This window comes from Falco punctatus (assembly GCF_963210335.1).
Source record: "Falco punctatus genome assembly, chromosome: 11".
NCBI lineage: Eukaryota > Metazoa > Chordata > Aves > Falconiformes > Falconidae > Falco > Falco punctatus.
This window is the reverse complement of record NC_137591.1, coordinates 30,193,334-30,205,569: the sequence shown is the minus strand read 5'-3', so window position 1 is coordinate 30,205,569 and position 12,236 is coordinate 30,193,334. Positions and strand designations below refer to the sequence as shown.

Genomic DNA, 12,236 nt, shown 5'->3' with positions numbered 1-12,236 from the left:
AATACCAGAACCTGTCCTCCTCTCAGGATTGCCAGCTACAAGCAAGTTTTATGACTTTATTGATTCCAGATGGATTCTCCTGATCCATGCCCTTGGAAACAATGGTGGACTTATGCCAGGCTGACTGTCACTTGCAAACTGAGCAGGAATTAGGCTGTGCCAGATACTAGAGATGGGCAGACAGCACAGGCTGTGTGGCTGTGCTCCAGGTGTCCTCTAAGGAAGAAACTTCTCATTTAGGGGTCAGAGTTTAAAAGAGTCTGAACTACAAGACCCCAACAATATTGGGATGTCAACTCTGAGTTTGATTTTTAAAGTCTCCTTTAATGCAAAATGTGGTTGTTGGTGCGTATGGATGCTGGAGTAGATGAGTGCAGAGCTGGAAATATGGATGTGGCTTTGGAGGGTGCCTTGGTTACTCATTGAGAAGGTGCAAAGGGTGTGCTGTGTACATCCGTCACGACTGCATGATACCCTGTAGGACCAGGGTACAGACCCTTGTCTGTTATTTCCCACTTGGGTGTATTCCCCCCCATTCATGCCACCTGGAGACTTTGGAGGTTGTCACTTTGTCCAAATGTTGAAGACTCCCTATTTTTTCCTGTCTCCGTGCTCTGTAACGCAAGGTGTGGTGAGGCAGTGTTTGCATTTTAGAGTATCCAACAATGAAAACTGCTTCAAAGACAACGACTTCAGGCTCCCCTGAGCTCTGCAGAGATTACTCGTTTCTTAATTTATATTCATATCTTTAGGAGTGAAGGAGACCTTGAAAGACATTTCAAACCACTATAAATTATAAATACTGTATCTGTTTCTTCCTTTTGTCCCATCTGTATACAATTCCCCAAGAACCTTATGCAAACATGAAACAAAGAGGCTGAGCTATTAATATGTCAGAAGCAATGGCAGAACCCCGGGATGTGTACTGTGAGCAGAAGGAAGCAAAACAATTTAAATTAAGCCTGGTTGGTATTTTTGTTTTGTTGTTTTTTTTTTTTTTTTTCCTGTCTCCTTAAAGACAAGTCCTTATTCTCTGCAAAGTGCCCTGATGCGCTGCCAGAGTAAATGAAATAATTGAATCCCAGACCCCGATTCTTTGCTGAGGATGCTGCCCATGGATCGCGTTGCCCCAGCGGTCGTTCCTGGGTGCTTCTGTCTGATCGATACGGGGGGTAAGTGGGGAGAAGCTGGTGTCTAGTTGATGCCTATCTTCATCTTAAAAGCAATTAAACGTGTGTTTGGATGCTGCATCAGCTGGCAATGGTGTCTCTAATACTGCCGAGGTCTGGCATTTGTGTTTAATGGAAACCGTGCTCTCCTTGCCTGACGTGAGTGGATTTCTGCTGCTTTATCCCAGTGGAGAAGCCAGCCCCATGCAGTTTTGTCCCTGACTCTCAAAGAACCTCAAAGATGACATGCATTTTTTCGTCACCTGCCTGAATTGCGCTGGCTTTATATGCCTGCATAAGAGGTGAGAATAACAGGAAAACCTGATCCACAGATGCATTAGGGAAGTCTTTTCTGGTTTTTTTTTGGTAATGTAAATAGTTTCTATTATCTCTTAAAAGCAGATGAAGGGACCTTTGCATGTAACTGAGATGGGAAAGTGTATCTGCAGCAGATGCAAAGAAAACTCTCCTAATCGAACTGGCAGCACAGATGGGAGGAATTTTGGTGGACATCGTCTTCAGGCTTAGTGCTTTTGAAGCCCAGGAGAAATGCAATTGGATTCAGCCCTGAACAACAGGCACTCTGTCTGTTAAGTGCCCAGGCCTAGCATGGCTTTCAAAGAGGCGGAGGGACAACATGCTTTGCACAGTTTCTAACGTGAATGGTTGCAAAAGGTGGGGGCAATGGTGACATTTTTATACAAGTGTCATTCTTGCAAGCATAAGCACTCTATCTGTGAGGGTTGGACGTGGACGCCCACCCTTTGATTTGGAAAGGAAATCCCCGTTACCTCAGTGGATTGTGACTTCTGTGGAATGAGAGGAGGGAGGAATAATGCCATTAGGTAAAATCTGTGGGATCACAGTCCTGCGGGCACGTTGGCCCTGCTGTCCGTGACTCCACTGATGGTAGTGGAGATGCACCTGCTTGATATTTCCAGAGATGCCCCATGCCTGGGAGCACTCAAGGTCTGGTTGGACAGGGCTCTGAGCAACCTGACCTAGCTGAAGATGTCCCTGCTTATGGCAGGGGGGTTGGACTAGATGCCCTTAAAGGCCCCTTCCCACCCAAACTATTCTATGATTCTATGATATATCTGAGAGGTTGGACCATGTTTACAGCATGGAGAGACCAGCTGAGTCTCTCCCTGCTCTTTCCAAGAGCATACCTCTTGATACATGTTGTTAACTTCTGGGTTTTTTTCCCCCTCTATTTATGCATTTGAGGAGGGGCAAGGGCAAGGTAAAGGGTTTGGTAGATGGTTCCTGGTCTGAAGCTCAAAACCCCTTGCCCTGGACTGAGTCTTGTGTTGTATTATAGATATAGGTATAGCCATTAACTTTGCATAGCAAAACAGCACTGTAGGTCGTGGCAATGAAGATACCTCTCTGTGGATCATGGTGAAATGCTGCCTGAGAAGGGAGAGCCCACAAAAGCAGTCTGTGTCTGCCAGCATGGTGAGTGGCCTAAACCCCACCTGGCCAAGCTGATGCGGTGCAGGTCCTCACCTGTGGTGAAGGTGGTGGAGATGAAGCCGCTCCGCATGGTGTTTTGGGCAGCTTGCAGGCGCACGGTGTACTCTGTGGTCTCAGAAAGCCCTTCCAGGCGGATCCATGTGTCCTCGGCATCCACAATCAGCTCCTGTACATGGGTCCCAGAAGGAGGTAGACACCAAGAGCAACAGATGAGAAAAGCGATGGGGAGCCTAAGGAGCAAGCGAGGAGGGAAGGGAAGCTACAAACTGCTGCAGCCCTTGGTGCCTGGCCGAGGAGCGTTGCATGGCTGCTTACACCCCTGGACTAAGTCAAGGTGGTGTCAATATATATTTGACCTTTTGGGATGGTTTGGGCAGGAGAAAGCTAGCTGGTTTGGTTTAGGCACAGGAGATGTAAATGTTTGCAGTCTGTATGCTCTGTTTACCGACTCTGTCGGGATCTGCGTGCCCTCAATCTGGGGCATGACTGATTGCCCAAGCATTGCAAGGAGCAGAGCTGGCCAAAACCTAGTTATCAGCCAGTTTTGGCTCCATCAGTTCCTGTCATGTTAATTTTTCTGGTCGTCAGCCAATGCCACTTAGCATTATATCGAACCCCTTTGCAAAGCTATTATCCTCCGGCTGCGGCGAGCCAGTCGCACCGGCAAAGGCAATGAGACTCTGCAGTGACGTATTCCTGATAGTGTTTGTAGCAGCCTCCGGACAGGCAGATATGGACGTACTCATTAAATAATCAAATATATTGTATTGCGGGATTAATTAGCTGTCTGCTCCTATCTTCCTTTTGCAAGAAGGGCAAATGGCTTTTTCAGCATCTCTGTTTGCGGGGTAATTTTCTCCTGCCTCAGCTTGCTTGTGTTTCCCAAGTTGGGAATTTCCCCTGTTCCTCCAGACTTCCCAGGTATGCCCTCTTTGCCCAGACCTGCAGATGTACATGAAGATTTTGCCCTAGGCAATCTTTTCCTGTGTTTTCTAACTTTTTGTCTAAAGTATTGCTTATGTAGAAAGCAGCGTTTGCCCTTCTGGTCTCTCCCTGACCTAGTGAGCGTCATTCTTTTACCTCGTTGGGTTTCTCCTGCTCATTTCTCCACAGTTGTGTTATTCCCTGACTTAATGAGCCTCTTTCTTTGTGAGGACTCGCTCACCTTCCGGCTGCCATCGGTGGATCTGTAGGTCATGACGTAGTTCTCGATCTCTCCCACGGGAGGCACCCAGGAGAGCAGGGCGCTCCGTCGAGTGACTTCACTGGCAGTCAGATTTGTTGGAGGATCCAAAACTGCAAGGGAGGATTGGGACCAAGGGAAGTGCAAGTTCTCACAGACAACCAACCTCCCCAGGCCCGCTTCCCAACTCAGTGCACTGGTATTCGACCTTGCAACCCTGAGCTACAGCCCAAAGTCCATCCTCACCCTCAGTTTCCAGACCCCACCACCCATCTCCAACCTTGATCAGAGCTCTGTAAGCCCTCTAAATGTCCTTCTCTACTTGCATGTTCTCTGAAGGGTAACAGCTCCGAAATTCATGTGTTATGGGGCCTGCCGAGCTTCCTGTAAGCAAAATGGGTTGTGGGACTTTCCTGGATTATAGCCTTGGGCAAGAAAAAGACCTGGTCAAGGGTCTTCTCGGGGAACCACATCCAGGGCAAATCAAAGAAAGAGGTAGATGGAGGTTGCAAGAGTGAAAATGATGGTTGATGCTTGTTGTGATTAAAATTCTGTTCTTGTGTTGTGCCCAGCACTGGTATCTGGGTGGCCTTTTGGCACATGGCTACTTCTACACCCATGTGTATGTGACAAAAGCTTTGGCTGAGCCTTGCTGGCCGCCTTTCCTGGGGTGGATGTGTGGGTAAGGGCACATAACAGGCGGTGGGGGAGGTGACTGTACGTACGAGTTGTGAAGTTGGTGCTGATGGTCTGGCTGGTGAGAGGCCCGTTGGTGGCGTACATAGAGACTGTGTAGGTGGTACTGGGCAGGAGATTGGTCAGCTGGTACTCCTGGTTGACTCCATCCACCAGAATTGTTTCTCCTGCAACTGTAAGCCAAAAGAGATGAGTTAAGGTAGATGTTCAAGGTGGTTCTCCAAAATGTGTCTATGGGTATGACACACCATGGCTGAAACACCGTGAGCTCCAGTGCAGCAGGTGAGCTGTAGTGGTGGTGGTTGGCCTGAAGGATGGTCTTATTTTTCCCACGGTCCCTATATTTGCCTGATACTTTCTTTGCCTTCAGTGGTGGGTTTCATTGATGTTGCCACACCGAGTTTCTTTGCGATGGGTACTTGCTTGCCCAAGGGCTGCTGCTGGTGGGCCAGTTAGCAAATTGGGAGGATCCCAGTCCTTTCCTGTGTGGACTGCTGTGCTCTGAGGCTTGGTGGGGGCAGTGCAAGGTGCATGCCATGGGACCTGCATGGGAGGAGCTGGTGTCTGAGGATGGGGTACAGCCATGCCACCCACCAGCTGCTGCCCTCCTGAAGCAAGGGCTCCTTCCGTGGAGGACACCTACTGAGCCCTGGGCTTTGGGGTGGGGGAGAGGTGGAGGTGAGGTGAAATGGAGCCCCAGCATACCTGTGCGGCAGGTGAGGACGAGGACATAGCTCTCCACCTCTGACAGCGGTGGGTTCCACTGCAGCAGCGCCTCGGTAGGGGTGATGTTGGTGGCTGTGACCCCCAAGGGGACATCCATGGCTGCACAGAAGACAGATTCAGAGTCAGAAGTGTTTAAAAGATGGGAATGGGGACTGGAAAGGCTTCTTGTGGCCCATCGCTCGTGGACCTGACTTGCTACCCAGGTGTTACAGATCTGCTAATAAGTTAGAATTAATTGACTTTATTTGATTTTATAAAATCATTTGGAATAAGAAATAGATTTTAATGAAACTTGTAGTTGCACAGCAAAAGCTGCTATGAAATCCTCTGTACAGCCCTGTACCAAGGCCAGAAGAATGGGCTAGAATCATTGTTTAAAACTTAGGTAACAAATTTGGGATTTTACAGATTTCTTTGTATTTGACTAGTCTTCTGTATGTAGAAAGTGTATTGAAATGTCAGAATGTAGAATTAATGGGAACAGGGGAGAGTTGACTGGAACAGCTTGTAGTTACCTGCCAAGAAACCATGAGCTTTAGTAAAAGGTAATTCCGGCAGGGGGAGATTGCGACCACCGACTCATGTACCACCTACCCAAATCGTACCCCAGACCCATTTCTGGACCTTTCTAACCTTTACTGTGCAGAATCGGATTTGGGAGGAGGGTATGTTAATGATTTTCGGGAAATACTATGATTATGCGTGAATACTTAATGAATATGCATGAATAAGTTCTATATATGGTGTATGATTTTGAAACTTGGTGTGCGTTGATCGTGAGAGGACTCACTCACGTACCCGGCCGTCAATAAAGAAGTGTCTGCTTATCTGTATCACATTGGTGCTGATAAAGTCTTCATTCTGAGATTTCGGTAACACAGGCACATGTGCCTGCAGAGGAGTTACTGCTGCCCTAGCTGGAGAGCAGAGATGTCATAGCTCTGCTACCTGGGCTGCTCTTCCACTGCTTTCCTGACGCACAGCCTGGGATGTTAAGGAGGTTTTTAGGTTTTGAGGAGTTTGAAGTTAGCAGAGGGTTTTATTCTTGCAGCAGATGCTGTCTGTGTCCGGGCTTCCCCGGGGATTATTTCTGGAAGTCTGTACTTCCTTTAGGAAAGGTTGTCATGGTTGCCCACCATCGTATCTCTGGCTTCCCCGTGCCCAGTACACAGATTTATCACTCCCTCCCATGACTACCTACGCATATTCGGGAAAGGTTTTGCTTAGATATACTTCAAAAGTACACACTGGGCCCTTGTGAGCCTTGCTCATCATCTTGAGCTTGCATCAGGTCTAGCTTGCTCTCAGCTGCCTGATTACTAGTGCAAGCAGGGGCTGCCAGGGCTGGCCCTGGCACAGTTTGAGCGCTACCTGCCCACCAGGAGCTCCTTCCCACCTGTGTACACGGTGATGGAGGCCACCTCGCTCTCCTCCCGGCCCCGCACGCTCTTCACCCCAATCTCGTACTTGGTGGCGGGCTGCAGGTGGCGGAGGGCGTACTCGGTGGCGTCGCTGCCGATGGCGGTGCTGTCTGTCCTGCCTGCTGGGATGGAGCCAAGAGCTTTGGCATCACAGCTGGCCCCATCCCTGGGCTATAGGAGGTGCCTGGGAGGGGAGGGCAATGCCACCAGTCCAGGGCTGATACTGGGGGTAACTGGGTTTTGTGCCTGCAGGTGCACACCTGTGTGCCCATCGCTGCTGGCTCAACCTTTTCAGCATCAAAGGCAAAACTGGGACCAAGGGAGATGAACCTGGGAAGCAGGTGAGGGAGGTGGGATTTCAGGATTGGGCCCCGAATTAACCATCCCCAGGGAGAGCTCACTGCAGTGAATCACTCCCTGTGCCCCTCTGTGCTGGGCTGGCCCTTGGCTGCGGTGGTCCCTTCCCATCCTTGTCCCAGACACCCCGTCCCTGCAGCCTCTTGGTCCATCCCAGCTATTGGTGGCTTTGCCCAGGGCACCAGGATGCTGCCTGGGGTGAAGATGACCTGGTGGCTTGCTCCTGCCAGTGGGTGGAGGGAGGGTTGGCAGCTGTGAGCTCAGGGTATGAGCAAGAGCGGTCTGACCCATTACCTTCGGCGGCACGGTAGGATATTCTATAGTGGTCAAAGGCAGCAATGGGAGGGCTCCAGTAGACCATCATGGACTCCTGAGTGACATTGCCCACCCTGAGGTCCTTCGGCGCATCAATCCCTGGTGAGATGGAGCAGAAACCAAAGCTGTGGGAGGCAGGTCTGCTCCCTGTCCCCCGGCCCGCCCTCCTGGTAGGGTCCTGTGCCCGGCGGGGGGCTTTCCATGGTACCTGTTGTGATGGAGCCCATGACAGGCTCAGAGCTGATAGCGCCGTGCACAGCCACCAGTGACACCAGGTATTCGGTGGATGGCTGCAAGCCCACCAGGCTGGCGTGCCTACGGGTGCCTTCAAGTGTGACCTGCTGCGCCTCCTCCTCATCCCGGGGGCTGTAGGTGAGGATGAGGCGGTCTGCTGGTGGGGATGGGTCGCTCCATGTGACATTCACACTGGATGATGTCAGCTGGGAGAAGTGGAGCTGTGTGATGGGCCGGACACCTGCAAGATGGAGAGGGGAGATGCAGCCCCAACCATCTGCAGATCCTGGCCTCCACGATGTTCTCAGTGTTTGTGTGGGAAATACCCAAGAGAGGTGGCAAAGCTGGAGCTCTGGGCTCTCTATTGATCTGAAACTGTGCTGGGATCAAGAGGCAGAACTGGGAGGGGAAAAACAGTGCTTTTCTCAGCTCTGCCTGCACACACCCTCCATCCCAGACCCATATGGTAGGTGGTAAGGCTGTCCCACTACAGATGGTATGTGTTGTCTGAACTTCTCAGCTGCAGGCTTTCTACCCAGAGGTCCTTGTAAGGTCCCTCAAGGCTTCATTTCTCTTTCTTAGGGACACACAGGCCACCCTGACCACAGGGGAAGGCATGGGCTTTCCGTTCCCCCAACCCTGCCTTGTCCTTATGGGAGCCTCTAGCCAAGCAAGTGCGCTCAGAGCTGCAGGCAAAGGGGACAAGGCACCTACACTGGTAGGGCCATCCTCCTTTTGAGGTCAACAGACCTGTTCCCGTATGGATGCATTGCCTCCAGCTCTCATCCCCATCACCACCTCAAGAATTTAGGTGCTGGGGATACAGCGGGCTGGCGTAGATGCCAGTGTGGGGTGGTGGTCTGTGCCCTTGGCCCCAGTTTATCTTTCTCTACCTGTGAAGGCATCCACGGTGGCCTCCAGGCTCTGCTGGCGTCCCCTTTCAGCGATGATGGATATGGTGTACTCTGTCCCGGGCTCCAGCTCCGAGAGGGTGAGCTGTGACTCATCCCGGGGCACTGTCACTTCGGATGCCATCCCTGAGGCAGGGGTGAAGGTGACACGGTAGTGGTCGATAGGACCCATGGCTTTGGTCCAGGCCAGTGAAATGGATGTCTCTGTGGAGGCCGTCACCAGGAGGTCCCGGGGGCTGTCAAGCTCTATGGGAGAGGGTTGGTGCACACCTTTGTTCCCACGCACGGACTGTCCTATGGGGACATCTGAGCCATAGGAGCCAGCTGTGCTTGAAGCATGCAATGGGGCCAAACTCACCGGTCCTGGCGTTCATGGTTGCCGGCACGCTCTGCTGGCTGTCCATCACCGCTGAAATCCCAATGCCATACTCTGTCCCTGGCACCAGATCTGCCGGGGGGTGCAAAGGACACAAAGGGGTGTGAGAGCAGCACCTGGCTGGGTGGCCCTGGGGAGGGACCCCCCCACCTCCCACAGCTGGGGACAGGGGGGGACCCTCCTGAACATCCCTGGGGTGAGCAGCCCTCCCACAGGTCAGCGGTTCCTCTGCACATTGCAGAAGAGCTGAGCCTTTTTAAAAAGCCACATGGATGCCTTTGGACAGGGAATTTGGATTATTCAGGGTCAGTAATAAGCAATTTCTAAAAGTTGTTGCTGAGGTCTGCTGTAATTGCTGGCACCGAGACAGAAATTGTGTGTATGTGAGCTGAGATGGGAACGATAAAGTATCTTACATTTGTTTCCAAACTGATTCAACATCAAATATTGTCACAGGGCTGGTGTCTCGAAGAGAAATAAATTATGCAGAGTAAATGAAATGCACATTAATTAGGAAAGGCGCAGTCTTTCTGGGAGCTGAATCAAGTGCTGCTCCTTGGGATGGATGCATCCTGCGGTGCCTCTCTCAAGGGATATGGGAATCAAGCTCATCCAGCTCCTTTCCCCTGCACCTCTTGCTGATCGATGTTTTATCTCTGTGGGACATCTCCTGCCTCTGCCTCTCACTTCTGCTTGGCTGCTGGCAGCTCTGTTCCATGCCTCCCTGTGCTTCATGATCTTTCCCACAGGGTTAGAGAAAGCCATAAACCCTCCAGCCCAGTCTCACCCTGCCTTGCCCAGGGGCAGCATCCCCTGAAGCCACCAAAACCTTCCCTGAGAGGCCAGGAGGGAGGGAAACCCACATTCCCTGCTCCTTTCCTCTTGCTATGGTGCAGTCTTGGTGCCAGGGGGTGGAAACGGACCCCCTTTGCCCCTGCCTGGTAAGTGTCAGGAGTAGCCTGGAAAGGAGAAGAGCCTGGGAGGAAGGGTGAGGAGAAGGAAGAAATGAGCAGGAACGTATAAAATGATGCCTTTTCTCTCCCAGCTCTTCTGGATGGAGCGAACTTGTGGCTGTTTCTGTGCAAATGCTGATTTTGAAGAGAGACATATGGGGCAGGGCAAGGCTTGCTGTATTTTTAAGCTTAAATCTTTGATAAGCTCTGCTCAGCACCGTTCCTCATTGGTTTTCCTGCAGGCAGATGAAGGCGGATGAAGGAATTGTTGGTTGCTTTCACGCCATGGATCCCACCGGGTCCTGTCTGGCTGGAAACCCACCCCAACAGGCTTTGCACCACATGCAACAAGACTTTGGAGGACACGACTACCATGTACGTAATGGAGCTATGGGAGAGGCTCATGTGCTATCCTGGATTATTTTTTTGCCAGTAGAATGTTTTTGTGGTTATTTTCTGCTGTGATTAGTTTGGTTTTTTGTTTTTTGTTGGTTTTTTTTTTTTTTTTTTTAATTTCTTTGTTTATTACATAGTACCCTGGGAACCAGAAGAAATGCACTTAGGTGATGATGGAAGCACTATATAAAAATCGCTCACTGCTGTTGACTTAAGCTTCTGCATTTCTGGAGCTTGCTCCCGAGAGGCTTTCCTGTAGCCCTGCCTGAGTCTGGCAGAGACTTGGCAGCTTTTTATGTTATTATTCAGGAAAACAAGAGCCTTTGGGCTGCCATGTCCTCCGAGGCAAGCTCAGCCTCTGCCATGGGTGTCACCGCAGTCTGGGTCGCTGGGGTGGTATTGCACCTCTGCAGGAGGGGGGATCTGGCCCATTTTTAATGCTCTTTCTCCCTTACCAAGGTAGTAAACGTCCTAGAGGAAACCTAGCAGGCGACCAGCACTGGTTCTTTGATCCCATCCTGGTTCTCCATGCATGTCCTCATCATGAATGCAGCAGAAACTATCCCTAACATTTTTCTTTTTCCCCACATACCACGTTTTTCAAGCTACCTGCTTTAATTGCTTTCCTGCCCACCAGCCTTTCTCGTGACTTGGTGCCACTGTGCTTGTAACTTCGCATTTGACTTTCCCACTGAACTTACTCCTATAGTTCCTTACGGCAGAGATGCCTGAGCCCCCTTTGGACTGGGGCGATCCCAGGAGGGCAAAGACAGTTGATGTGGAAGAACCTGGTGTCCTGCCATACTGAAGAGCTTCAGGATGAATGAGTGATCTTTTTTGTACATGCGTAAGTCTTGTATTTGTCCCCAAAAATGCCACCGGAGCTGCAAATCCAGCAGGCAAGCAGTTGCAGTTGAAAAAAAATGGAAACCAGACCTCACACGGTGCTTCACCATGTTGCTGCAGAAGGTGTTTGGGACTTCCCTGGCAGCAGGAGGTGGGTGGTGTTTGCCGCCCCCAGTGGCACACCCTGTGCTGGCCTGAATAATGTACCACTTGAAGGACCTGCTCAAAAATAGCATCCCTGGATTTGGATCTGTTTTGTGCTTGATTAGGAGAAAGGCAATGAACTCGGGCAGCCTGGCTCCCCATTGCTCTTACGGGGCATTGGTGCCCATGGCTCTTTCTCAGCAAGGAAAAGAAAGAATGGTGAAATAGTACCTTCCTTTAGATCAGTCTAAAAATGCTTCCTCTCCCCATTTCTCACTTTGCTCCTTGCCAGCTCTCTTTGGCACCTGGACAGACTGGAGGTGCATCACTGGGAGGTGCGTTGTTCAGCTCATGGATAAGCGGTGTCCAAATGCAGACCCACAGAGCGGGAAATGAACTTCAACCCAAGGAACCTATTTTCTCTGGTAACTAGTAAACTCCAAAATAGCCTCAAATATGTGGCAGCATAAGGGCAACCGAGCATTGGTGCTGACGGGGCTCTCCATTGCCCTACCTGCTTGAGAGGAGGAGGAGGGGGAGGAAGGGCGCATGGATGCACGCATACCTGCGAGGGTGGCCCGGGTGGTGGGACCGGTGTCACGCGGCACCAGGACTTCATGGTAGTGCTCCCCTGCCAGGGTGCTGTAGACCACCCTGTAGCTGTGCGCCTCGGCCTCACTGTTGTCCCAGGCGAGCTCAAGGCTGGTGGGCGTCCGCGAGCCCACCCGCAGGTTCTTGGGGGCATCAATCTCTGTGCAACACAAGGGAGAGAGGCACCATCTCATCGCCGGGCACCGGGAATGCACCCCATAGCCTTTCCACGGCTAAACGGCAGTGGAGGGGTACCCAAGTGTGATGTCCATGAGGTCCCACGTGCGGTCCCTCCTCCCCAGGGCATGTCCCTGCAGACAGGGCTGGGGCATCTGCTCTCACCTCCTGCTTAGCACAGACCGAGAGATGCCACCCGTGAGACCGATGCGAGTGCTGGGGTGTTTGCAGCATCCCTCAGTAAGTTCAATTCAAGATCTAATGG

At 51.3% G+C, this 12,236-nt stretch overlaps 1 protein-coding gene and 1 long non-coding RNA gene across 7 annotated transcripts in view; one reads left to right on the top strand and one right to left on the bottom strand.

Moving 5' to 3' along the window:
* Window positions 1-12,236, bottom strand: part of TNR (tenascin R) — a 78,062-nt gene that overhangs the window by 6,524 nt on the left and 59,302 nt on the right. The window contains exons 8-17 of one of the 2 annotated variants that reach the window (XM_080407522.1): window positions 11,769-11,954; window positions 8,847-8,936; window positions 8,471-8,734; window positions 7,552-7,818; window positions 7,323-7,442; window positions 6,647-6,793; window positions 5,230-5,349; window positions 4,554-4,697; window positions 3,811-3,941; window positions 2,679-2,811 (exon numbers count right to left, since the gene is read on the bottom strand). In XM_080407522.1, coding sequence (XP_080263648.1) covers window positions 2,679-2,811; window positions 3,811-3,941; window positions 4,554-4,697; window positions 5,230-5,349; window positions 6,647-6,793; window positions 7,323-7,442; window positions 7,552-7,818; window positions 8,471-8,734; window positions 8,847-8,936; window positions 11,769-11,954 — 1,602 coding nt within the window. The remainder of the gene's footprint in view (window positions 1-2,678; window positions 2,812-3,810; window positions 3,942-4,553; window positions 4,698-5,229; window positions 5,350-6,646; window positions 6,794-7,322; window positions 7,443-7,551; window positions 7,819-8,470; window positions 8,735-8,846; window positions 8,937-11,768; window positions 11,955-12,236) is intronic. The other variant, XM_080407523.1, reaches the window with a different exon arrangement.
* The window catches only part of LOC308071711, a 93,734-nt gene that overhangs the window by 22,304 nt on the left and 59,194 nt on the right, over window positions 1-12,236 (top strand). For all 5 annotated transcript variants that reach the window (XR_013931279.1, XR_013931280.1, XR_013931281.1 and 2 more), the window contains one exon: window positions 10,060-11,628. This is a non-coding gene — a long non-coding RNA (uncharacterized lncRNA). The remainder of the gene's footprint in view (window positions 1-10,059; window positions 11,629-12,236) is intronic.